The sequence below is a fragment of the Porcisia hertigi genome, chromosome 35 (genome assembly GCF_017918235.1).
Source record: "Porcisia hertigi strain C119 chromosome 35, whole genome shotgun sequence".
Lineage (NCBI taxonomy): Eukaryota > Euglenozoa > Kinetoplastea > Trypanosomatida > Trypanosomatidae > Porcisia > Porcisia hertigi.
This window is the reverse complement of record NC_090594.1, coordinates 450,836-477,095: the sequence shown is the minus strand read 5'-3', so window position 1 is coordinate 477,095 and position 26,260 is coordinate 450,836. Positions and strand designations below refer to the sequence as shown.

The window sequence follows — 26,260 nt, the reverse complement described above, 5'->3', positions numbered from 1 at the left end:
AAACGGTCCTTCGGTACACACTAGTGGGAATCAAAGAGAGAGAGAGAGGGGGGGGGCACCGACCACCAATCACCACTACAATCAACTGGTGGAGAGAGGTGCGGTGATGTGCGATATCGTCAAGCGGAGAAGAGAATCCACACGCAAATAAAAGGGGGGGGAATGATGTGTGAGGGAGAAAAATGGACGCCTGTTGACTGTTAAACGGAGCCGCAGCCTTGCGATCGTGTGTGTGTGTGTGGGGGGGGCATAGGTGCATATATATCTCTAGGGGAAGCGGTGAGGGGCGAGGGGAAGAGTTCGCTACTGCGTAGTGGACAATTGTGGTGGCGTACACATTTCTACTCAGGAGAATCAAATCTACACACACACACATACACACCTGATCTTTTGAGAAACAGGTGTGGGTGGGTGGGTGGGTGGGGGAGTAGGGAAGGGAGGGGGGGGGAAGGAAGGTTGTTGGGTTGTGTTGGGGTCGCTGTAAAAGTACGGGCTACAGTTGTCAATCTGTGCACAACCAGAAAACGTCGAATCTTCTACATGTTTTTTTTTGTTTATTTTTCTTCCGAAACCCACAGGTTCAGTTTACAAATACAGACGTGAGGGGTAAATCTACACACACACACACACACACGCACACAGAAAAGCGACGTCGAAGTCCACCTCCCCCCCGCTTTTCCGACACAGCGCACCCGTAGGATCAACGGAGGATGGATGATGAGACGGCACCCAAAAGAGCGAATAATAATAAAAACAATCTAATCACTTTTGTGCCCTTGGGCATGTGCTGGTGATGCCAGCGGAGCAGCAACAGCACCGGCACCACACGAGACGCGTAATCGGATGGAGGAACCTCACAACCTCCTTGATTTGTTTTGCACCTCAGAATTTTTTTGTTTACGTTTCTTTTCCCACCTCGCAGTGGGAGGGGAGGAGGGTTGGGGGGAGGAGGGCCGGGGTCATTGCGCGCAACGACAACTACAGGCACCTGTGCCTAAGACTCGGACTTTCATCAGCGGGGGAATATTCACCAACAGACGCGGAGAAAAGAGTACGGAGGGCAATGCAAGCATACCTTATACCTCTCCAGGCAGACCAGACAGCCAGGCAGACGGAACGGGGGAAAAAACATCAATAGAGGAAAGGCACAAGATCAATGAGAGGTGTCAGTTTTGCGTGTCAGCGCATCCACTCTCTCACTGGCTGCATCGCTCTTGCGTTATTTAGCCGAGGTGGAGCGAGTTTTGGTGACCATTGCTGCGGCTTCTCGCTTCACCCGCGAGATGACAGCCTCGAAGGCGTTATGGCTGCTGCGGTACGCCGCGACAGACGGCGACGGCGCAGCCGGGACAGTGCTCGCACTGCTGCTGCGGTTCACGAGGCTCATCGAGGTCGCAGCTCTGCTCTTCTTCTCCCTCGGCAGTGCCATGATACTTGCGCGATGAACACCAGTGACGACGCTCTGGCTGCGGCTCTTTCTCTGCGTCCGTGAGGAAGCGGCCGCGGCGAGCTTCAGCGGAGATGAGGTCACGTGCAGCGGACGCGTATCGATGAAGTGGAAAAACGCACGAGTGCGTTCCACCCATTTTAGCATGTCGGTCTTCCACCGCAGTTCTTTCCGCGAGAGAACCACATTTGGATTTACAGCAGCTGCAGGGACCGTGGTACGGCTCTCACTCGTTGCCGTTGCCGGCGCTTCACCGACAGTACCTTCTACATCTCGCCGCAGTTGGCTGTATGGACTTGCGTGCGGCTGCGCTGTACGGACAAAGGTGCGCACCGCGCGCTGAGGGGCCGGGCTTGGGGTGGACATGTTCGCAGAACCCAGCTTGCCCGTGTGCGACAAGGCGGAGGTGGATGCCCGAGCAGCTGCAGAGCTGGTCGTTCCACGCCCCCTGCGTGAGCGAGGCAGGACCGCTCGCATATCCTGGGACCGCTCTTGTTGATTCGCCTCCTGCGTCAGCGAAACGGATTCGCTGTCGGTCTTGTCGTCCCAACCATGACCTTCGGTACCGACGAACAGAGGCAGATGTTCATCATCAAGACCGTCTTCATCCAGCAAGTTCAGTGATCTTCCTGGTGCTGGAAGACTGATGCTTCCACTCCCGGCTGCCCGCGTGCCGAGGCGCCTGCACTCGTGCGTGGTCACCGGCTTGTGCATGTCGGCCGTGGCCAGCGTGGTGGTGGCCATCGCATCGGTCCGGTTTGCTTCCTCTTCCTCCCCCAGCTGAAAGAGGGTCACTTGGGTGGTGTTGTTCAGTAGTGTCTCCCCCAACGTTGAACCGCTTCCGCGTGCTGCAGACTCGTTTTCATCTCCGTCGTCCTCGAGGGCTGCCCACAAAGGCGTTTGCGGACTCGGGACTTTGTATCCAGGCTTCAGTTGCACGAGGCGCGTCGTCGTGGGTGGGCCCGCACGCAAGATTGCCTGAACCGCTTCGTCATGGGAGGATGGGCGAGATGCAGAGGAGACAGCAGGAGAGGTGACGTCCCGTGCAGATGTTGTCGACGGCGCAGAGGTCTGAAGCGTTTCGCCGAGGACGATTGGCGGTTTCGGGCGTCGAGCGACCGTTGCAGGTGTGAACAGCATCTGCTCAACGGGCAGTTCTCGCGGCACATCCTCCCTGTCATCTGGTAGGACCGAGTAAGGTGCCGCTTGCTGCTGACTCAAAAGCTGCGAGGTGGGCGTGTGCTGCAGGTGCGCAGGGGAGGCCCTTGTCGTCGTCACCACAAAGTCAGTTTCCTCTTCGTCTTGTTCAGGAGTTGCCGTGTTGCACCGCAGCAGACCGGCCGCTGATAGTCTGAGGGGGCTTCGACCGCATTGCGAGTGACTGCCGCTGCTGCGTTCTGCAGATTCACGTGCTCGTTTGCGCGCACCAGTGGCAGAGGTAGTTGCAGAGATGCAAGAGGGTGACGTGGTGGCCGTCATCATGGGCAGAAGAGAGAGAGAGCCAGCAGAGGAGGCCGTTGTAGAAGCCTCGTGCATTGTGGCAGAGCTGCTTTGATCCTTGCCTCTCCTGATGCTGGTTCTACAGCGTTGGCTCTTCGTAGTTGCTGTGGTAGCGATGGTCAGCTCCATCGACTCCGTCTCGTGCGAGGAGAGGGCATCGACCTTGTCGTGTCGTGGCTCAGCGTCCACTGCCTGCGGCTTCATGCTGATCGATGGTATCGGATGCATGGCGTCGAGAGTCAGTTCAAGGCAATCGCGGCGGAGAAAAAAAAACAACGGAACGGGGGGGGTGTGAGGGGGTGGTGGTGTGAGAAATGGTATGAGCAATCTACTACGCGTTATCTTGGTAATCGCTCATGAACCACGTATTTTCATGGATTTTGCGTGACAAGAGAGCCGAAAGGGCGACACATTTACAAAACAACAACAACAAAAAAGAGAGATGATGATGATGATGATAAAAGATCTCTAAGAGTATGTATCTATATAACAAAGAATTGGGTCGGACACACTTGCCGCTGAAAAAAAACTGAAGAAGTGCTGTGTGTGCAGTCGATGATGTGTATGAGAATGTCTATACGAAAAGGGGGGTAGTACGTGCGTATGTATGTATGCGTGTTTTGTGAGGGGCGAAGGGGGGACGAGAAAAAAAAGAAAAAAATAATATGAAACTCTAATGCGGACAGTCCGTAGGACAGTTGGGCGTCAGGAACTAGGATGCCGCCGAGGGAGAGCCTCAAGGGAGAAGAGCGAAGTCACAAGCGCACGGCCGCCGCAGTGCGGAGCCAAAGAAGAGTGGTGGATGTGTGTGCGTGCGTGCGTGAGACGGCACCTGTGTAAGCATGTGGAGCGGGGGCGAAAGCAGGGGGAAACCACAGAGAACAGAGGTGATGTGTGTTACTCACCACACCGGCGAAGGAAAAGTAGTCTAGTGCGAGTGGGGTTCATAAAGTCAGCTAGTGTTCAACTCCGTGAGGCATCTATTTGTACTTGTCGAGAGTTCGTCCGTGATAGTAAGCCAAGCAGCGCAGGCCATCCAGCTGTGTGGAAAGGCGCGCAGATACGTGCACGCGAGCAGCGGCAGCACTACACATACATGTATATCTATCTATATACATATGTGTGTGTGTATAGATTCGTTTGTATTGGCTACTTATCAGTATGGCCTTCGGCGCACGGGATTTTCTCCCTCTCGCTTTTTGGTGTTCACTCCTCCCCCATTTGTGCGGAGGAGATCCCTTCGAGTTTGCTTGCATGTGTGTGTGTGCATGTGTGTGTGCAATGGCTTAGTAATCGCAGGCAACGAACAGTGTTGCATTACTCGTTAGATCAAAGAGAAAAAAGCCAACAACAACGACGACAACAACGAAGCACTGAACCAACAATCCGCCATCAGAATCCTTTCTACACACACACACACACACGTACCCATTGAATTGTGCGTCACACTACACGTGTGCGCATAATGGAGAGGAGGAAGGGTGTAAGGTGAGGAGAGTCATAAAGGGCAGATCGTGGAAGCGTGCCCAATTAGCATCCACCACGGCCTCGCCCTCTTTGGCTACCGCGGGATGAAGAAAAACCGCTGGCACCACTTCGTACCCCACTGCCGCCGCGAAAGGAGGGAGAAAAGCCACCCCGACCGCCGCGGCCCTCCGTCCGTGGCCATTTGCCTCGAGAGGACGACGCGTCACGGGACACGCCCGTCGGTGCGCCACCTCTGCCGCGGTTTTGGCTTCTCGCGTACCTCGGCGTCTCCAGCGGTGCATCGGGGTCTTCGCCCTCCTCGCGCAGGCGCTTCGACAGGTTCGCGGCGATCGCTTCGCCTTCTGTGTCGTTTATTTGCTCCGGGTTCAAGAGGGCAGTGCTCTTCACATTACCGTAGCGTCGTGAGGTGCGGTCCGAGTCCACCTGGCGGAAGCCTTTTTGCCGACGACGTTCAATACGGCGACGATCACGCTCGTTGTTATCCTTGTCAAGGTAGGCCGCGTAGCAGTTCATGGGGGCAATCATGTTCAGCTGCCGATCATCGAGTGCCAAGATTTCCTCGATAGATAATGTGAAGTCTTCAGGGGGCACCTCACGGTACCGGAAGCCACCACTGATGCCTGCGCCCGCGCCGTCTGATGGCGTCACGCCAGCGTTACGGTGCAGCTCGTAGTATTCTTCTTCCTTCAGCTTCAGGGACGCTTGCAGGCGCTCCAGCAGCTCGGCGTTGGTCTCGCTCTTCCCTGAGGAGGAGGCGATTAGGTCATTGAGTTGCTGCCGTTCCTTCTCGAGCTGCTTTAGTGCCTCTGATGGGTAGAGAAGAGAGATTGCGTCACTGGGGCCAGCCACCGCTGACGGCCCGAAGTCGTCGAAGAAGACTTCAGCACTTGTGTCTTTTTTCTTGGCCTTTGCCGCCGCCGAAGCGGGCGGCATCATTGTCTGGGCCTCCTCCAGTGAGTTTGCAGCGAATAGCGCGGGTGCCTCGCCACAATGGATGTCCTTTGCTGTACCGTGCTCGTCCTCGTCCTGCTCCTTATCGAGCTCTTCGTCAAAGTAGGCTATCTCGTCCTCATCGACGTTCTTTTCGTCGTAGTAGTCGTCGTTAAAGAGCTGCGCCATCTTGCGATCAAACTCTTCCGGGTCGAACGGGGTATCGAGGTCTTTGTCTGACCACACCGCCTTGAGCTTCGCCAGCTCTGCTTCTTCTTCCGCATCCCCACCAAATCTGTCGGCGGTTACTGTTTTCAGGCCTGCGACGGAGGCGATGAGCGCGCGTTGGTCCTCGATCTCCTTCCGCTTCAGGTGTTTCAGCCGCTTCAGCTCCTCAAGCTGCTGCGCACGTGCCGCCTCTGCGCGCTCGCGGCGTCGCTGCCGCGCGTCCTTGCGTGCGGTATCTGGTTTGCGGAGGAGCCCTGTGGCAGCATCGCCAATGGGGCGGGGAAACGTCTGCACGTGCGCTGCCGACGCACCGCCATTAGCTGCTTCCTCCTCCGCTTCTTGGTGGCGGTACTTCTTCTCTTGGTATTCCCGCTCCCACACCTCGGCATTGCTGAAAAAAGTCTCCTCTTCCTCCTCACGGGCGAGCTGGGCAAGGCGGTCATAGTATGAGCCACTCGGCTCTTCTTCCTCTTCGGGTTCCCCGTCACTCTTCCCCGCCTCGTCACCGGCGACGTTGCTTTTGTGTGCTTTGTTCTTCCCGCGCGTCGCCCCGGGACGCCAAAGCTCCTGCATGAAGAAGTCGCGCAGGAACGCTTCGTTATCCTTGTCGCTGGCACCGTTGCCGGCGTTTAGCTGCCGCCTCTTCGCCGCAGAGGTGGATAAGCTCAGCGCAAACGCCTCTTCTAGCAGCCGTTTTTCTTCCTCATCGGTCACGTGGTGCTGCTCGTCTTCGTCCGTGCTGTCCTCGTCGCTGGTGGCCGCCGCTAGCGCCGACGTCTGCGCCGAGTTGGCACCGCGCACCACTTCAAAAGTGTTCGCACTGTCTTCCACGTCGCGCAAGAAAGCGGCGCGGAGCTTCGCTTCCTCTGCGTTCTGCGGCCGCAGTTTCCGCAGCCCGTCGCGCTCACCTGCTTCGTTGGAGTCGTCCACCACCACCGCATCCTCCGACCCGGCTGTGGCCTTGAGGGAGCGCTGGTACTCGTCGGAGAGAGTGAATTTTTTTTTCTTCGCATCCTTGCTCCGCTTCTGCTGCATGCGCCGCTGAAAGACGTCAGTGTTCACGCGAATCTGCTCCTCGGCAGGAGGGAAAAAACGCTCCTTGAGGAGGTCCTCCTTCGGCATTAGGACTTCCTCAGTGGCGCCCGTGTCAGAGTGTGAGGCAGGAGAGTCCTCGTCGCCTGCAGTAGAGCCAGCCGCCGCAGACGTTATACATTTTTTGTCCTCACGGCCGACGCGGAGCGGCACCGTGGCTTTGCGCACCGCCAGTAGGGCCTTGGCAAAACGGATGTTGTTTTCAGGGGTGAGAAGGACCGCATCGTCATCCTCTTCGACTTCCTCGTCATCGGAGCTGTCCCCAGACTCTTCGATGTCATTGTCGAAGCCGAGAGCGGCAGCCTTGCCGAGCTTCTCCTTGTACTTTTCAGCTAGCGTGTGGAGCTCCTGCTTACGCTTCTGCGTCTCGTAACGCGTTGCGTACGCTTTATTGATGTGCAGTCCGATGTCCTCGTCGCCGTTGGTCTCATCATCCCCTTCTTCCCTTGTGTCTTGTGTCACTTGGCGTTTCTTGCCGTCTTCTTCACCGGCCTCGGCCGTGGACACTTTTGGGCGTGACTTCCCCCCTGCTGACGCGATTACACTTTTCGCTTCTTTCTCGCCTTCCGCGTCAGACGAGGAGGAGTCACTGCCGAACAGATCCACCCTTTTCGCTTTGTACGGCACGGCAGTGGATGACGCTTTGGAAATGAATCCGCCTGATGGAGCTAAGGGGTGCGCGCGAGGCAGCCTAGCGCGGCCGCTCTCGGCGTGCGGGTTCTTGCGACGCTCACGCTCTGCCGCAGCTGCCATCTCTCGCGAGAGCGAGTCACCGCCTGACTGGCACCCTTCACCATCACTGGAGGCCGAGTCATCCGAGTCGAAAACGACGCGGTGGGGTACCTTCGCCGCCGCGGAAGAGGTCGGGGCGGTGGACGGCATGTCCCTGCTCTACACCCCTTAGGTTACCCGGCGGTTAAGCCGTGCGTGCACGTCGTGTAGGTCTGAGAATGTGGTGGTGGGGATGCTGAAGACGAGTCCCTCGCTCCTTTTTCTTTTACCCCTTTTCCTTTCTGAATTCGACACGCACGCGCGGGCAAAATGTGCAGCTGTAAATGTTGAGATGAATGTCCATACCTTGAGGGAAAGGAGTGTGTGTGTGTGTGTGTGTGTGTGGTGTTTATGAGGGAGGGAGGAAGGGTGTAAGAAAGAAAGAGGTCCGTGCACTTCTGTGTCACAACGACAACCGCCGCAGCATAAGAGTGGAGGAGGGCGGCGCATACGACACCTAGTCCTCATTCCTGTGTGATCCTCTACACACATACATACCCGCACAGAGGCCACCTCACAAACAGACACGACCGCACTTCATTGTGAGCCCATTGGCAGGTGCGTGCGTGAACTGACGTGTTTTCTTTATTTCCCCGCGGCAAGGAAAGCAAAACAAAAAAAAAGAGGTGCAATTATGGCCGTTATGGTGGTCAAAGGGACTCTGCTCACCCCCGCACTCTCGTGAGCTCCGCTGCTGCCGAGTTTTGCAGTCCAAAGCAGCATCGATTTACTACGCACGGCGAGCAGTGGAGCATCACACCTCCGTAGAAACTCGAATACATGTCTATTTCTGCAATGGCATTCTTCCTTCCCCTCCCCCTCCTCTCCTCCTCCTCCTGGTGGCATCACACTCCTCATTGAGGGGACACCACTTCAAGTGGGAAAGGTAAGGAGAGGCTCGATTAACGAAGGAGACAAGAAGCCTGGTGCACAGGGTGTGGTGTCTGGGAGGGGGGGGGGGCTGGGGTAGTAGTAGAGCTATATCAATCACGCACACACCGACGAAGAAAGCAGACAAATAACTACACGACAGAAAAAAAAATCACCGTCCAGATGTATCTATGGAGAACACGAAAGAGATGAAGGGGGGGGGGAATAAAAATACACACACACACAAACAGAAAAGCAAGTCAGAGTTGAGGCATAACAGCCAATAACGCGAGTACTGCCTCCCCCCCGTGTTCGTGCGTGCTTCGCTGAACCCTATTATTGTTTTGTAAGCCGTGACCACACGGCCATGTAAAAGCTCAGCACTTTGTCAATCACAGTGAACTGAATCCCGTAGTAGAAGGGTGAGAAAGATAAAAGTGTGTGTGTCATAAACTCGACGCTGTCAGCTGCTGATGGAATGCCACCACGCGCGACGATTTGTGCGGCACGCTGCTGTACCGCGGCGATGGCCTCAGTTTGTCCAGACGCTGCCAGCACACTCGAGGACAGCAAGACCACTTCCTGCGTAGCGGCGCGACCGGCGCGGCGAAGTGCCCTCACCAGCAGCGGCACGCCTTCCTCGGCGGTGAGCTCTCTATTTGTTGTACCTTTATCCATTACTGTCGGGTTCGCCAGCTGCGAAGCGTACCGCCACAGGTTCGCCCACGAGAGTCCATCGTTAGCAGTCGTCATGCAGGCATATGGTTGAAGGAGCCCTGTGAAGTGCAGTGTCGCGCGGCCTCGCAGGAGTTCTACCCACACACTAAGTGGGTGATCAATGAGCAACTGAGCCGCAAGAGAGGCCACGACGCGGTATACGATAGCACGAAGGATTGCCAGTCTCATGGCGTTTTCCCGCTCGGTCCGTCGTTTTTCACGTCGCTTACGGCGATCGCGACGGTCTCGACGGAGTCGATGCTGCTCCCGCTGCACGCGTTTTTCTGCTGAGTGTGCAGCGGCCCCACCCGTCCCGCCCCCACTGGGTGTGGTGGAGACAAATGACTTGCTCACGCTTTGCTGAGAGTGTCCTCCCTCGCTAACACCCGAGGCGAGAGACGCGCGATCGTGGTCGTCGTCGTCGCAGTAATCGTCGTCGTCATCGTCATCGTCGTCGTCGTCGTCTGACCACTGCGCATAGCGGCGCATAATGAGGTACTCGATTGCCTCGAAGACCGTCAGCACCGCCCGGTCCACAAGCTGGCTTGCGAGGGGCATCAGGAGTCGCTGTACGGTCACACCCGCTGCACTCATCACAAGTCCACGGGCGACACCGGGTACCGTGAAGAGGGCTCGTGGCGGCTGCAATGTCAGCAGCGATGACGCGTCGCGGTCTTTGGGATTCGCCTCCCCGGAGAGGAGTATCGGCACCACAATACTCAGCAGCAGGGAGTCGAAGATGGTGTGGGATGCAAGCCTCATTCCCCAGCCTAGAAGCCTTCGCCGAGCGCGCTTGCTGCGCAGTTGCCGCACCACTAGGCTTTCATCCAGGAAAAGCTTCTCAATGTACGACTCAGTCGCCGCCAGCATCCACCGCATGAAGAGGAAGTGTGCCAAGTGCGGAGCAGGCAGCGTCTCGAATCGCTCCTCTGTCGGCAGCCATGTGTCCCCGGTGCCAGGCGAAGGCTGCAAGTCGGAGAAGCGCAGCAGCGGCAGCGTCACCAGCTGCCGCTTTAGTTCACAGCAGTAGTGCACGATGGCAACTGGAACAGCGTGAATGATGTGGTCGATGAGGTACGCCGGCCGCGTCATGTTCCGCGATCGCATGCGTCGCCACCAGCTCGTCGGCGACCACGCTGAGACGGTTGACGCGAGTCGAGCTGCGTCGCCGTCTGGAACGATGACGACGCTGCTGCCAGCGTCGTCCGTGTCGCTTTGACGCGAGCGCGAGGAGCGCCGACTGCTGTTGCTGAGGCCACCACCGCTGCCGCTGCGGTGATGACGATGTCGCGAGCGAGTTGCCAAATCGGGTGTGCTAGCACCAGTGTGCAGACTCGAGGGGCGACGGGAGCTCAGCGGTGGCTTGCCGATGTCCGTGAGAGGGGGAGGTGGGGCTAGTGGAGGGGTCAGGCCGCTTGCCGCTGCACGAGACAGTGGTCGCGGCGTCAAGGATGCTATTCGAGCGTCCACGTGAGTGCTATTGCTGTCAAGGCCATTTCGGTTGCCCGGAACGCCCCGTGTGCGGCTTCGGGCACCATCGCTATGGCTGCGGCGCACTTGACCCTCCGTCGCACCGGCCACGCTGCTGCTTCCGTCATCCGTAGATGAATACCTCAACACAACGAGCGGTTCTTCAGCGCTACGCGTGCGGCGGCTCGAGGACGCGGTCTGCACTCCTCTAGCTGCATCTCCGCCGCTCGTGTCGCTCTCGACAGATGAGCGGCGACGGTTACGCTGACTCCTCGACTTTTCGGCTGGGTCGCTTCTGCTAGAGTGGTGTCGCCCATGCGAACGCTCGCCTGATGGCTCCCCTGTCACGTCGCGCGACGACCTTCGCGAGTGGCGCGAGGACGCTACCGAGGCCGTGTCGCCATTGCCGTCACCACGACGACTCTCCGTAGCTCCTGCATGGGAGCGTGATCGGTGGTGTGTGCGGCGCACCACTGCAGTGTCCGGGTTGAAGGCGCTCAGGACATGCTGCAGGACAGCGTGGCTGACGTGCAGCACATTGAAGGGATGCAGAATGGCGGTGGTCGATCCGGGTGTGAGAGGGAGATTTAGAGATTCCATGCTGGCTTCGCTCCAGAGCCACTTGTGCCTCGCTTACGTTTCAGCCTAAAGCAGATACACCAGATTGATGCGCGTATGCATACCCACACATACAGAAGCGACGGGGAGGGGGCGGTCTCGATGGCAAGAGGTCAAAAAAGGGGGAGGGGAGTTGAAGTGCGCTTGCAATCACGGTGCTCGACTCGCTTTTTCCGCGCAGGCCCGTAAGACAAAAAAAAACAGCGGGGTGGGAGAAGCGCCTCCGTCGCTACTAGTATGTGTGTGTGTGTATGTGTGTGCGCTTTGATAGAGAAAAGGGTAGATGAATGGGGGTGAGGGGGCAACAGCGCACAGCTGGTAGCGGTCCTGTAAATGCCAAGGTGGGAAGCGGGGAGGTACGCTCAGATGGGGAGAGCGGACGGTACGTGCGGAGACCCCAAATGAAAGGGGCGCTGGCGGTGATACTCCCGTGAACGAGAGAGAGGCGGAGTCTGTGTCTAGCACATTTTCACCCACCATAATATACAAACGCACACGAGATGTGCCTCTTTTGTGTTTTCAAGTTGGAACCCCATACGTGTAAATATTTTTCCGTTTCGACAAACTCCCCCCTCCCCCAAACAGTGGGGTGCGCTGTTTTCAGCCTGTTTCGGCCCACTTTTTACGTTCAGCAAAGATGCCCTGCCGCCCCCCCCCCCTCAACACTTCGGTGGCGGGGCTCTCGCGGACACGGCGCTGAGAGACGGAGTCCTCAAAAGGCTTGAGGTGAGCCTCCGCTAATGATGCACCAGACCAGATTCGTTGTTCCGCCCACACACACACACGCACACAAAGAAGCAGGGGTACACGAGAATGACTACATGGATGCGGCCACCCGTCGGCCATTAATGTGTGCACCGTTCAGCATTCGCGTGGTGCGAAGCGCGTGCTTCTGCTCCGTGAATTCCAGAACCACCATTCCACCTGGGCCGTTGACGTCGTGCAAGCCGGGGAGGTAAAGTGCAGGTGCGGCGGGCTGCGGAAGCGAGGACGCGTCGGGCAGCACCCCGTCGTCGTTCTCCTCTGTCTTTTCGTGATTCTGCCGGTCTCCCACATCGTTCCGCAAGATGCCGCTGGTGCTCTCTGCCTCAATGCCGAGAACGCCACAGGCCGCGTTATTGGTGTCAGAGTCCGGGAGAAAACTTCCGTCTCCGCTGCCGATGACGGGGGACTCGCACGCCAGCACACCAATCGATGGGGTTGGGACGATGTGGAGCGCCTTGCTCGAGCTTGATGGCGGGTTGGCTAGCACCCCAGAGGACGACGCGGTGCAGGCAGGTTCGTCAGCGAGAACTGCAGCCGATACAGATGACGTACTCGTGATGTTGCACTTGTGTGATGACGGCGGTTTTGACGACTGCGGCTGGTACTGCGGATGTTGCCGTGCAGTGTGATTGTAACTTACTGCGGCGTGTAGCATCTCACGTGCTGGTCGGCGCACGCGCCACGGCTTCGCACCACCGTCTAGCAGCTGCGCCACCATCGAGATCAAGTGCGAAGCCGTCATAGAAAGGTCTACCCCGTAGAGTGCGACACGGTAGAGGTTAGACGGTGGAATGATGTCCGGCAGAATGCCCATGTGCGTGGTTGCGGGGTCGTTGTAGAGTGACTCGTGCGACGCGACCGAGCTATTGTCGCCACCATCCTCATCATGGGTGTTTGCAGTTGGAGCAGTGTGGCTGGGCGGGGGATGTCGACGGTGTTGCTCGTGACGAGAGCTGGTGCCACGTCGATCGTTGCTGTCCGTGGCGCCGTGCCGGTTCCGGTTCTGCCGGCGCACAAGCGTGGGTGGTGGAGGCATCTGCACAAGGCCGTCATCGCCGATCGTGAACTCCATCGCCGCTTCCCTGCCGCCTGATGCATCACGACGGTCTAGAAAGCCCAGAAAGCGCTTCTGCTGATCAATGTCGTACGCGAGACCCGGCATTCGCTGACAACCGCGACGGGAGCTCCAGTCCACGCTGCGGCTCGCCTCATCGTCGCCCTGTCGACTATCGGGACGGCGCTTTCGACTCTGTTGACAATCGTCGTCGTCGTCTGCCTCCGCGGTTTCGCGCCACCGCTTTTTGTTTTCCCGTCGACCACCCCGACCGCCCATATCATCTTCACTATAGCTGCTCTCGCGCGATCGCTGCTCATCACCGTGCCGCCGCCGCCGCCGCCGCCGCGAGAGACGACCATCGTCGAGGTTCGTGTATTCGTCATTCCTTGCGTCGCGTTCCCGTCGCGATCGGTGGTGCGACCGTGGGACTCGTTCCGTCCGCGTAGGGTCATGGTCGTTATTTCTCCCCTCCGCGCTGCTCCGGCGATGGTGGCGCGGGCTGCGGTGACGGTGGTGATGGCGGTCATCAAGGGGGTCAGTAACAGTGTAGTCGGTGCTGCCGTGGCGTCGGTGACGGTGACGGTCACCGCAGTTGGCTGCATCGTCTGTGTGACGCCGGTCGGACCGATGGCTGCGACGGCGGTGCGATGAGGATGGATCACCCCCACCGCTTTCGTTTCGCTTGCCCATTATGTGGCACTCGCTTCGATGCCGTGGTGTTTTTTCTCACCCCCCTCTCAGCCGTGAGTGGTACTAGTGACGCTGCTACTGCTGTGCGCCGCCAGATCTCGTACTTTTCTGGACCCACAAAGGCACCTCCAACCGGGGTGCACTCTAAAAAGACAAGCTCTCCTCCCTCCCCGTGGGAGAGTTTCTGCCCTCTGTGGTCGCGAGGGAGTTAGGCTGCGTGTATATATATGTGTGTGTATATATGTGTGTGCGCGTGTATATATATATGTGTGTGTGTGTGTGTGTGTGTGTGTGTGTGAAGAGGGTGGTGGGAGGCGGGGGTAAGGGATGGGTTCGACTCCTTGTGGATGCCGAGGGGGGATGGAGTAGAGCTGCGTTAGAAGAAAACACACACAACCCCAAGTGGTGATTTCTCATTGCAATGTAAATGTGACAAATAACAAAGGCAGATGCGTATGTTTTTTTTTTCGTTTCCTGAAGGCATACAGACGGGAGCGCCAGGCCGGAGGGTGAGGTGCGACTGGCGGGCAGCAGTAGACGACCGATCTGGAACAAATCAGCGTCCCGAAGCAAGAAGCCAGAAAAAAGAGCCCACGTAGTCCACAGGGAAAACGCAGGTTCAGCTGTTTTTCGCCCCACACGGAGGGGGTCAGGTGTGTGTGTGTGTTTGTGTGTACGGCATTCGGAATACCCTGTTTTTGCCTCTTCTGTTTCGTCTTTTACCCCCAGCGTTTGCAGGACGCGATGAATACCCAAGCGAATCCTCTCCCCATTCGTGTGTATAGTATATATGCGTGTGTGTGTGGGGGGTGGGGGATGGGTGGGGGTGGGGGTTGGACAGAAGACCGGGGGGGTGGGTGGGTGGGGCAATGATTGATTAGCCTTCTTCACCCTAGGGATTGGTCCAATTAATATAAAAGGGAGTGGGGTGGGGAAAAGGCACAGCAAGACAAAAAAAAGGACCACCGATAGGAGCAACCACGCAGAGGAGTGTGGGTAAAAAAAAAACAAACGACCGAGTTGACATCGTGAAGGACATGGGTAGGGGGATGGTGGGTGGGTGGGGAGGGGAAAGCGCGTGTGTGTGTGCGCGCATGCTCACTTCTTGAGTGCAATGTAGGGCAGAGTGAGCTGATGACGATGTCGAGGACCCTTGTTCTCCTCTTCCTTGGGAATAACATAAAGCGAAGTTATCACTCCCAGTCCATTTGAATTGAAGTAAAAGTGAGTGAGTTCGCCCCCGCCCCCGCGCGCGCGCGAGAGAGGGATGGAGGGCAAGAGAGGGGCCCGCTCTCACTTGCGCAGAGCGTCAGGCCCCACTTTTGCTTTCGGGTTCATCACGGCCATCCGCACCGGCTTCGCTTCCTTTACGGGCATTGTGGGTTCGTAGGAGGTCACATCGCCCTCTACATCATACTCAGCAAGAACGTCAGCCTGTAGCTCCGCCAACTCGTCGCGCATGCGCTGCCGATCCGCCTTGGAGGTGCTGGATGTGCTCTTGGAGAGGTTGCCGAAGAAACCCTTGATGTTTGCGAGGATGCTCCCCGGGCCGGACGACGTGGTTTTCTTCCGAGGGCCATCGGTGGCGGACTTGGTCTTGTGGGAGGACTTCTGCATCTCCACAAAGCGGTTACGGGGGTCAAAGGCCGGTACAGGCTTCGGATAGCCGTGTTCAGTAAAGAAAGGGTGTCGCAGAACCTCCTCAGAGGTGATCCGCTTTGAAGTGTTTTGTTCGAGCATCTTCAGGATGAGATCCTTCGCCTCTGCCGAGATGGAATCCCAGCCGTGCTTTGAATTGAAGAGTACTCCATGGTCAATTTTTCGCAGGAGGTCGCGGCGCTCGTGCCCGGTATGTACTTGACCATGAAACGGAGGCCGGCCGCAGAGAAGCACATAAAAGACCACCCCGGCAGACCACACATCCACACTTTTGACGAGTCGCCGCGTTGTGCAGAGCGGCTTAGCGCCCTGTTCTTCAATGGCGCGGATCACCTCAGGCGCAATGTAGAAGGACGTGCCACACGGCGTACTGCGCACATCCCAATCCATGACGACCTTGGCGAGGCCAAAGTCCGCGATCTTTACCTCCACGTTGAGTTCACACACCGGGATTTTGTTGATGTCGAGCATCGAAAGAGATGCCTCCTTGTTCGAATCCGAGTCGGCGTCACCAATGATTGTGCTGGTGGAAGCGTTGCTTTGGTTTCTGGCTTTGTCACCCTTGGTAGTGACGTTGATGAGAATGTTCTCAGGCTTAATGTCACGGTGCACAATACTCTGTTCATGCAGATAAGCAATGCCAGACATGATTTGGTGCATGATGGCGCGTGAGAGGTCCTCGTTGACGGCCACGTTGCGCACAATAAACTCAAATAGATCCTCGTTCATGAGATTGAGGGCGAAGTACACCTTCTCCGAGGTTTGCAGGGTTTCGTAAAGCGTAACAATGGAGGGATGGCAAGTGCGGCGCAGTATTTCCTTTTCGTGCGCCACCAACTCAGCTTTTTTCCCTACCAAGGACGAGCGCAGCATCACCTTCAAGGCACGTATCTCGTTCGTTTGGATGTGGCGCACCGCCAGCACCTCGGAGAAGCCGCCTTTACCCAGAAGACTGCCGTTACTGACGTCATACAAGGAGTGAATATCGACCACATCAAGGGCGGGCGTAGCCGGGACGTTAATCCTGGGCGGCAGCAGCGTCATGGTAACGGAATGATACGCGCGCGCGCGCGTGAGTGTCTAGGATGAATCAAGGAGTAAATCAAGTGTGCGTGTGGGGTGGGGTGGGGGGAGGACAAAAGGGGAAAATAAAAAAGGGGGAGAGATTACCTAAAATCCGCGCCAGGGTGGGGGGTCTGGTACAATGGTAGGTGAAGTCGGAGGAGTGGGGGAAAGGGTGGAGGGGCAACAGAGGAGGAATGAGAGGGAGTCTCGCAAGAGTACTTTAGTGACCGAGATGGCGTAGGCAGACCACAAAGTGATGTCGCTGCACAATGATGAGGGGCGCGTGTGCGGATATGCGTGTGAATGCCTCTTTTTCTTCGTTTGCGGGAGGGAGAAAGGAGTTCAAGGCGTGGGGTGGGGTGAGTGGGTTCAGTTTTGCATTGATTGTTTCTGCCGTCTATGCAATGTGCCCAATGGAGCAGACACCGCGTCGGGTCTACGACGACCGTCTGGCTTAGGTGGGCCTTTTTTTTTTGCCGTGGCTCAGTGCAATCGATCGTCGGCAGAAGTCGTTGCACCGTTTGTTCAAGAGCGCTGCAACCTGCCTGAAAAAACGTCTCACTCTCTTCAGGTCGCCTGAGGGTCACCCCCATCGTGGATGATTTCCAGGGCATTTTTTCGAGGGCCATGAGTTTTCCCGCTGCCCCTCGATGAGTCCAAACTTATCCCCGCGATCAGAAGCCCCCCTTGTGCTCGCCGTGGGAGCTGGATGCTGCTGCCTGGCATTTGCGCAGAGTCCCAAAGAGGGGGGGGGTACGGCAGCTCTCTGGGGCTCTGATCATCCACAGCGTTGGGGATACAGTTCGCCGCCCGTCTAGTTATTGAGCTGCACGTAAGATAAAATGGAGAGAGGGATGTTACCCTGGTTGCGTTGCACCGGCCTCCCCCCAAAGGATTCTTGCATTGGGGTGCGATCAGACAAAAACTGATTGAGAGCGACCCTGCAAGAGGCCTCCAACACCGTTGCCAAAAGGCAGATGTCGCATCCGTTCGCGGATGAGGGAGGGAGGGATATCATGGATTTATTTTCGTGGAGGCGATAGTAAATATGTCGTTCAGCGGGCGTGCAGCTTCACCGCCAAAGGCAAGTCTTCACCATAGTGTGTCTATTGGTGCGGCATAAATTTAATATGTGCGTGCGTGTGTGCTTGTGGTTGACGTGTCCTTCGAGAGCGGTGCGCGAGAGCCCAGAGAGATCCCCGAGGGGGGAGGGGGGGGTGGACAAAGGATAAGTAGGGAAAAAGCGCATGTGCGTTTTTGGGTGCTGCACGTGTGGCCCAAGACGCACCTGCCCCAAAACTATGCTTCTGCCGCTGCATCACCACTAGTAGAGCGAACTTGTCGTCCTGCAGGGGTGTGCGGAGAGTGAGCACGTGTAGCAGCTCTCCCCTAAATTTTTTTCTTTTTGCTTTCCTTTACGTCTGGCAGTGCATTTAAGCGTACGCATACACACCAGCGTCTGCCGAGATGTGGGCTTTTAGTCATCCTCTCTTCCCACCGTTTCGCGTCTCGCAGAGGCCGCCACACGTTCAAGGTCGCCGTCAGCACAGGTAGCATAATACACATGTATACCTGTATGTATTTGGTGATGAATGGTTTTCACAGCGAACTATTGAGTGACAAAAAACATCCCCCTTCTTTTTTGTTCTCTCCCCCCCTCCCTTGACTAATGTGTCTGCCTTCGCCGCCGCAGCAGACGGGCCTGTGTGTGTGTGTGTGTGTGATCCCCTTGATCGCAGGTGCGAGTACAGGTTGTGCCTTAGCGTCTTCAGCACGCTGAGGGGTAGGCGGGAGCAGAGATAAAGTGCAAAGCACAAGAGGGCTTCGTGTTGGGTACACACACACACACACACACCTATACGACCATGAAGAACATCGGGAAAGAGCGGCACGTAGAGGAGCGACGGGGCTGCACTCGACACACTAAACGCGGCCGGTACACTTAAAGCATAGAGAGAGTCACTCAAGAGAAGAAATAGATCCACCTTGAAAAAGAAAAGAGAGCCCCGGGAGGGGGGGGGGGGAGAGAGAGCAGCGCATAAGAGATAGAAGGGTGAGGGGAGGGGAAGCAAACCTGCTGGAAAAACATACAAACAAACACACACACACACACACACACACACACGCTAGTAGCTCCCTCCCCCCTCCCCCCCTGTAAAGACCTACTACGCACAGGTAGTAGGAAGTGAAGGAAGCAAAGGGGAAAAGAAAGAGCGCTTGGGGTCGAAATCGAGTGAATGGCAATCAGAGTATGCATATACATATATAATATATATATAATATATGTATTATATATGTATCACCAATGATTACGGGTGAACCGAGAAGGGAGGGGAAGGGGGGGGGGCCGCGCCTGACCAGGAAAGCACACACCAGCCACCACAAAACACATTTGCCAAAAAGATGAGCGCTCTACAGGGGGGAGGGAGGGGGGATGGGGAATGAGATAACGTGAAACCCCTCCCCACAAGTAGAACGCAAGAGAGCAGCGAAAAAGGGCAATAAAAAGGAGGGCGAGGTGGTAATGATGATTGGATGGCAGATGTGGCAGTGGCGTGATCGAGTCAGACGACGGTACAGCGTGGGTGTGCGTGTGCGTGTGTGTGTGTGGGGGGAGGGAATGAAAAAATGCAGAAACGCTTGAAAGGAACAAAAATACATTAAATACCGAAACAACAAGACATGGCGCCGCTGTCATTTGTGTGTTTTTGTGCGCGTGCTTGATGAGTGAAAAAAAAAAAACAAGCGAAAGAGGTCGGGAGAGGGGAGCAATTATCCAAATAATCAACAATAACAAAGCGGTATATTTGCAAATGTAAAAGTGGAGGGAGGGGGTTAGGGGACAGAGGCAGAAGTGAAACATGAGAGACGATATCGAACAGAAAACAACAACAGGAAACAATATGGGGAACCAAAAGTTGGAGAGAAGAACACCCAAACCACACACACACACACACACGCACGCCGACGAGCTTACCTGAGAGGCGAGCCGCGCAATCGGTTTAGGTGTGCCTGAGTGAAGAGGTTGGGCTAAAAAACAAATATATACATATCATATATAGATCCCAGCTGAGGGATGGAATAAGACCAGAGAGATGAGGCAGCAGACAAAAAAAAGCTTGAGGGACACACAAACGACAGTGACGGGTGTTATGACGAAGGAGAGAGAAAAAGTGGGGTTCACCAAGAAACACACACACACACAGACACGCGCACGGACAACACTCTCTATAAAATGCGTAACTCGGCACCAGTGTTGTCTGCTTCTTTTCGATCACCTCCCCCAGAATATTCCTGGTTGATGTGCGCTCTTTATGTCCTGCATTTTTCTGATTACACACAGAACACCTCCGTGTAGAGTATTAGAAGGGGGCTCCAGTGGCCCACTGTGTGGGGAAGTCGAGCAAAACTCTCAGTACCCCATCCCCCCCCCCCTGCAAATGCCACACGACCTCTGGTGGTGACGGGATCCAAGTTTCTGCCGAGTACGTGAGTCAGAGTGCTTCACCGCTGCGGATAACAGGTTGTAGGTGATGTTTCTTCAGTACGACCTGCGATAGTGTGTAAGACCCTGTGCACTCCATGAGACGGGCACAGTGTCAACCAGACTTGAATGATTTTCACCCAGTCTCCCCATTTCTGAGCGGTGGTGTTGGCCCCGAGAGATGCCCCCTTTCGCGTGGCGACCGACGTGAGTGAGGACTGTTGTGGAGTCCACCCGTGAAACGGAGGAGGAGGAACCAGCTAGGGTCTGAGGCGGAGGCCGTACTCACATGTCTAAGTCGGTCAGTTCTGTGGGGGCGTATCTACCGTTGTTTCGCACCGCACCGCGGACTCCCCGTAGAAACTGCCTCGTACTCTTCCCCGTCCGTCCGTGTGTGTGTGTGTGTGTGTGAAAAGAAATGAATAGACTGGGTGTGGTGGAAAAGAAAAACATGAAAGTCCCCCCCCCAAAAAAAAAGACAGAGGGATCGGCCTATCATTAAGGGGTGGTGGTGGTGGTGAGAGGGCAGTTCCAACGTAGACCAAAGAGGAGAGAAGGAAGGGCAGTCACCGAAGCAACACACAAAAAAAAACACGAAGCAAGTAGAGATGAAGATGCACAGAAAACTGTCATCCCTGGGAGCGGTGCGGGGTGGGTGAGGAACACATACGTAACCCAGAAAAAGAGGAAACACAAGGAAGAAGGAGAGTCGTAACGCAAAAAAACAACAATATATGAGAGGGTGTTCGAGAAAACTGCTCTAAAAGAGAACGGAGAAGTTTCATGCGAGTGCATTTTTTATCGACTACGATTGAAATCGGGCGCCAGGGTGAGGGATAAGATCCACGACAGATGAGACGCAGCAGCGATCTTGAAGACAAAAGCGTACATCCATAGTCGTCCCCCCTCCCTCCTTCCTTCCCCCATGTCAATTAGATACATGTCCCTCTCTGTTGTTGTTGTTGTTGCTGTTGATCCATTAAGCTAGGGTATCTTACTACTCTTCCTCATTCTCATGGATCCCTCCCGCATTGCTCTCTCCTTGCTCTCTTGCATGTCATAGAACGGCGTATCTCCACCACCCTCATGTTTCTTTTTATTTTTCTCCATTATTCACACAAACGACACTGCCATCTGTCAGGTAGTCCGTTTTTTTTTTTCACTCTCCCCCACTGAGTCTTCGTGCTGTCGATCCCCCCCTCCTCTCTCAACGCCCCCTTTGTTTTTTTTTTTGGCAATTGCGGCTTTGAGGGTGGTGGAATGGGGAGGGGAGGAACGGGGGTAGGCGCGATATGAAAAAAAAAAGCGCAGTAGCAAAAAAAGTTCATTTTTCATTCATTTTCTTGTCGCCGCCAGACTTTTTCGGGGTGGGCGGGCGAGTGGCAGTCGAGGGAGACTGCAAAAGGGATGGGGGGGGGTCAAGGCAAGATGACAGGCCAATGAAAGAAAGGCGCGCTTGTGTTGCATCTTGTCCTCATTCCGAGTTTTTCCATTGCTCTCCACAGCACGTGTGTCCTCCCTGCTTGACGTGCTGGGGTAGGGTAGGGTGGGGTGGGGGGGGGGTTCGCGGGGGATCACTGCAGCAACTTCTCTCACATGTTCAGAGTCTTCTTTCCCAACGGACTGCGGTGGTGCGCGTGTGTGTTGGCTATATTACTCATCATTCAGTACGCACACGCCCGTCTGCCCGTCCCCTCCACACAACCACATCCTCTTTTTTTCCCTTTTGTCTTCCTTGTCAGTCCAACTGTTCATCCCGATTCTATGTCCAATGCATGGGCCCCGGGCGGATGAGGTGTGGAGGAAGGGGGAGAGATGAGTTGACCTCATACTACCTACACGCACACAGACAATATATATATATATGTACACACGTTTTTAATACAGAACAGACGTGGAGGAGTGAAGAAGGCGGCAGTGGGCGATAACATGTACTGGTGCCACATACAACAGGCAAAAGAACGGGAGAAAAAGCCAGCGGCGTAACAATGAAAGAGCGCAACATTAAATCAACGAGCGACGACCACAATCACTCACGCACAAATGTGTGTGTGTGAGTGTGTGTGCGCTAGTGAGTGCAGCATGTAGGGGGGGGGGAAGAGGGAAAGAGGCGCACAAAAAAATGAATCACCGTGCTCATTCATCTTCCCCCCCCACAAAATACACATGCGGGGGTATGATGGGAGTAGGGGGGGGGAGAGAGGAAGAGAAACAGACAGTCACAAACAAACCAAAAAAAGGGGGAGGGGCATCCCGGTCAGAACAACAACAATCAAAAGACAGAAAGGTAAGGACCACCCCCCTCTTACTCAAAGAGAAGCCCCCCAAAAGTTGACATCCAATACACTGACAGCGAAAAAAGGTTTCCATGCGATTGAGCTGAGTGTATGTACCCACAAAAAATGGGGAGCGGGGGCGGAGATGGTGATACCAAGCTCTGTACTGAGCGCACATGGCAGACGTACGTACACACGACAGTTACATAAGACTTCTGAGGTGAGAGGGCCCTCTCACGACAGAGATGGTGTACGTGTGTCTGTGGGATTGAGTAGGAGCACAAGAACACCAGGCAGCACAGTAACGGGAGGTCCACATGAAAGGAAAACGTGACTAAGAAAAAAGAGAACACAACGCAAAGAGGGTAAGAGGACCCCCCTGGAAGGAAGGGTGGCCTTGGAGTTCTTGCCTTGTGTGTGTGTGTGTGCGTGTGTGTGTTTTGTTGTCGCGATATGCATGAATACTCAACCACGTTCACATCCATACACAAGGAAAGAGCCAAGATAAAGGCATACAGAACCCCCTCCCCCTCTTTTCATTCTCCCTGTAACTCATCTCTAAGGGGGGAGGGAGGGAGAGAGAGAGGGGGGGGGAGACGAAGAAGCGCTTCTTCACGAATTTGCTCTTCGACTCCATTTTTCAAATCCTCAATATCATTTCTGCTTCTTTTTTCTTTTGTCACATCAGTGATTCATCGGTTGTTTTTGCTTGCCTGACTTCCTAACAGCAACAATCGGTGGCCTGAGCATGCGTATGTCTGTGTGTGTCGGCCAGTCCCCGCATAATGCACTGGTTTGATCAGTTGAACATAGCTTCATGGTGTGCTTGGTTTTTCCAAAACCCCTCTTGTCGTTGTCCATGGAGTTGCGGCTCCCCCTTCCTCATCTCTTTAATCTCCGATTCGTCTTGTCTTTTTAAAAATTATTATTGGTTTGTCCTTTGTGATCATATAATCGCAGCCATCACCAGGCTTTGAACACTTTCCAATGCGGAGCGAACAACAGCAACAAAAGACATACATGCATCAAAACATAAAGGGGGAGGAGGGGGAGGGAGGAGGATGAAAGGCGAAACGGTGCACACATCCCAAACCTAAAAACAAAAACTACACAGGGAAAATAATAAAAAAGTGGTAACACGGGGAGTGTGTGTGCGTGTGCGCGCGAAGAACAGGAATAATATATATATATATTTAGCTATGGTGACACACACACACACACACACACACAGACCCGTTCGCATACATCACATTCACCCACCAGGGGTTGCGCATGTGTGCGAAGCAGTTCAGAGACTCAGATAGCATAAAAAGAGAGAACGAACGAACGAACGAACCGCAGAAAGCAACGGAGACAAAAAAAGCAGGAAAAAAGAAAACACCCAAACACTTAACCGTTGTGTGTGTGTGTGTGTGCAAAGAAGTGAAAAGGATAAGGGGACCGACAAACACGCAAGCTCATTTCTTTCCTCCCCCCCCCCCCCACACACACATACGTACGTCCGTGCCAAATCAGAGGGTGTTGGGGTGAGGGATGAGGCAAAGGCGTAGCCAAGAAAGACGCGGCTTACTCTTCATCCCAGGACGCGTGGGCTCTTTTTTTTTTTTCGTATTCGGTCATCATCTACTACGGAGGATTAGGGGGAGGGGGAGGGGGTGTGGGTCGATGCATGTCCACATAGCCACACACACACACACACACACACACAGAGTTCACTGTCATCAAATTTCAATTTGAAAAAAAAGGGGAAAACAAAAAAGAGCAGAGAACACAATCAGAGCCTTCTTACTCCTGAAGAGGCATAGGTTCACGCACTTCTGCGGCGGTAGAGGTCCCATGCAGGTGGGGTGGGGAGGGGACGAAAATAGTGAACCTTTTTTGTCTTGGAGTTCGCCTCGCGGTTACCACATAGACATATATGTACATACGCGTGAGATGGGAGTTGTGTGTGCGTGTGTACTCGTGTCCACATTCGTGTCTAATTGCCACGAAGGCTGCGGGTGGAGGGAGGGAGAGAAGGACAAACAACAACAAATGTTCAAGAAATCAAAAAAAATCAGAGAAAGAAAAACGAAAACAACAACAGCAGTATCGACAACGAAGAGCGTGAGGGAGGGGGAGGGAGGGGGGGGGGCGGGTGGGCAATTACCCAAGTAGAGGTTGACAAGAAAAAACACAGGGCAATAAGAGCGGGAAAGGAGGGATAACGGCACCTTGCCATCCACCCGTAAGAGTTCTACATTCTATTTGATGGCAGCTGAAGTCCATCCCCCTTTCTCCACCCTGGAGCGATGTAAGTAGGCGCACAGGGAGACAGACACGAGGAAAAGAGAAATAGCAAGAGAGGATAGTTGTGCGTATGGGGGTGACTTCGTGATGTTTCGTTCACACGGACACTATTGCAGATACAGACACGCATTCATGTATTTACACAGATCTCCCACCCCTACAAAACAACAACACCAACAGAAGCTTCTCTTTCCTTTCTGTTTCCATCGCATTTCTCTGCCAAGTTACACCGCCTAGTCCTCATCGCCCCCCCCCCCCGCCCCCCTTCCCCTCTTTGCCCAGCTCCTCATTCAAAAAAAAAACCATTTCTTGTTGGAAGTCGAGAAAAAACTGCACCCTTGGAGTTCTTTTCTCGTATTATTACCGTGTGCCTCTTGCAACATCTCCACTTCCACTTCCATTTTGTTTTTGTTTTCAATTTTTTTGCGGAGCAAATTTTTTCCGTTCAAGGGAAGAAACTCCCATTTTGCAAGTCGGCGGTAAACGTCAGTGACGTACGGGTGTGGGTCACCCTTTTCCCCCTCTCTTTCTCTGCGGGGATCTTTTTTTCAAAAAAGAGAGAACAAAGTGGGTTGCTTGACATGCTATACTTCCCACATTTTTTTTTAACTCTCCTGTTCCCTTCTCCCCTCCCCCCTCCCCCTCCCCCCCTACGTCACAAGCCCCTGTGCGATCATATCTAGAGCGCAGAGCGATAGAGAGGAGAGCAAAACACAGAGGATGAGACGTGGGTGGTGGTGGCAACACTTCGCGTGCGCGGGTCGCTGTTTCGCTTGTTGCTTTGCGGTATTGCGGCGCCTTTCACAAATGTATAGAAGTATACACCATTGTGCGCACTCGTGGGACCATATAGAAGTGTACATCCACCACACTGACACCGTACAGAGGAGTGCATTGCTTCCTGCATGGGCGTTACCGCCTTTCCATCCACTCTTTACATCGTGTGCATCTCAACTGGGATGAGGGGGTCCCGGAACGGAGTGTGTACAGGGAGGTGTACATATGTGCGTGTATGAGTGTCGAATCGCTTACGCATCTTTACCACATTCCTGCCCGCACACACACACACACACACACACACACACAGACAGACCCAGACAGACCCAGACAGGCACTCGCTCCCGAACGACTAAGAGGATAGTCGGAGGGGGGGAGAGGAGGGAGGGAGGTCGGAGGGAGGTCAGAGGGAAGACAAAAAAAAAAGACGTAGCAAAGCGGGGGAATCCAGTTTTTATTTTCGAAGAGAAGCAAAAAGCAAAGAAGGGGGAAAGGGCAACCCTCCCCCTCCCAGAGGGAAGCATCAAAACGAAAAAAAAAAAGAGGGGGGGGGGCGCAAGGAGCAAAGACACGTTGTCAGCGTGTACGCAACAGAACCAGAAAAGGGAGGAAAGGGGGGGAGGAGGTGGAAGAGAGAGAAGAAAGCGATGCATACGAAACGAAAGCAACGTAAAACAAAAGCACACAGATAAGTCCTACCAGACAGGCGGGGAGAGAGCGAGGGAGGGGAAAGGAGGTGGACCGATAGACAACGCTGAATAGCAACAAACAGACAAAAAAAAAGAAGGAAAAGTGCAACGAAGAGAAAAAAAGAGGAAAAAAGAAACCAACAACAAAAAAAATGTACACGAGTCGATCAGGCGATACACGCAACACAAAAACTCTACCTTGACACTACCCCGACAACGTAGGTGGATAAAAAAAAAGACAGGAAAAAGAATGCGAGGGAGGGAGGGAGGGATCAGCAACAACAAAAGGCGAGAACGAAAAACGTACTCACACACAACTTGTTTTGTTATATGCACACACACACACCGACATGCAGCTTGCGTAAAGGGAGAGGGGAA

The 26,260-nt window shown here is 54.8% G+C and overlaps 5 protein-coding genes across 5 annotated transcripts; all 5 read right to left on the bottom strand.

The window, feature by feature from the left end:
- Positions 1–1,219: 1,219 nt before the first annotated feature.
- JKF63_01103 (uncharacterized protein) lies at positions 1,220–3,175 on the bottom strand (the record flags this gene model as incomplete). Its single annotated transcript, XM_067897152.1, has 1 exon — positions 1,220–3,175. The coding sequence occupies one exon, from the start codon at positions 3,173–3,175 to the stop codon at positions 1,220–1,222; it is 1,956 nt and encodes a 651-aa protein (XP_067753309.1).
- A 1,302-nt stretch (positions 3,176–4,477) lies between these two features.
- Positions 4,478–7,567, bottom strand: JKF63_01102 (uncharacterized protein; the record flags this gene model as incomplete). The annotated part of the gene is made up of 1 exon (XM_067897151.1): positions 4,478–7,567. The coding sequence occupies one exon, from the start codon at positions 7,565–7,567 to the stop codon at positions 4,478–4,480; it is 3,090 nt and encodes a 1,029-aa protein (XP_067753308.1).
- A 1,095-nt stretch (positions 7,568–8,662) lies between these two features.
- JKF63_01101 (uncharacterized protein) lies at positions 8,663–11,113 on the bottom strand (the record flags this gene model as incomplete). Its single annotated transcript, XM_067897150.1, has 1 exon — positions 8,663–11,113. The coding sequence occupies one exon, from the start codon at positions 11,111–11,113 to the stop codon at positions 8,663–8,665; it is 2,451 nt and encodes an 816-aa protein (XP_067753307.1).
- Positions 11,114–11,948: 835 nt separating this feature from the next.
- Positions 11,949–13,643, bottom strand: JKF63_01100 (uncharacterized protein; the record flags this gene model as incomplete). Its single annotated transcript, XM_067897149.1, has 1 exon — positions 11,949–13,643. The coding sequence occupies one exon, from the start codon at positions 13,641–13,643 to the stop codon at positions 11,949–11,951; it is 1,695 nt and encodes a 564-aa protein (XP_067753306.1).
- A 1,293-nt stretch (positions 13,644–14,936) lies between these two features.
- On the bottom strand, positions 14,937–16,346 carry JKF63_01099 (uncharacterized protein; the record flags this gene model as incomplete). Its single annotated transcript, XM_067897148.1, has 1 exon — positions 14,937–16,346. One exon carries the CDS (start codon positions 16,344–16,346, stop codon positions 14,937–14,939), a length of 1,410 nt encoding a protein of 469 aa, XP_067753305.1.
- Positions 16,347–26,260: the final 9,914 nt, after the last annotated feature.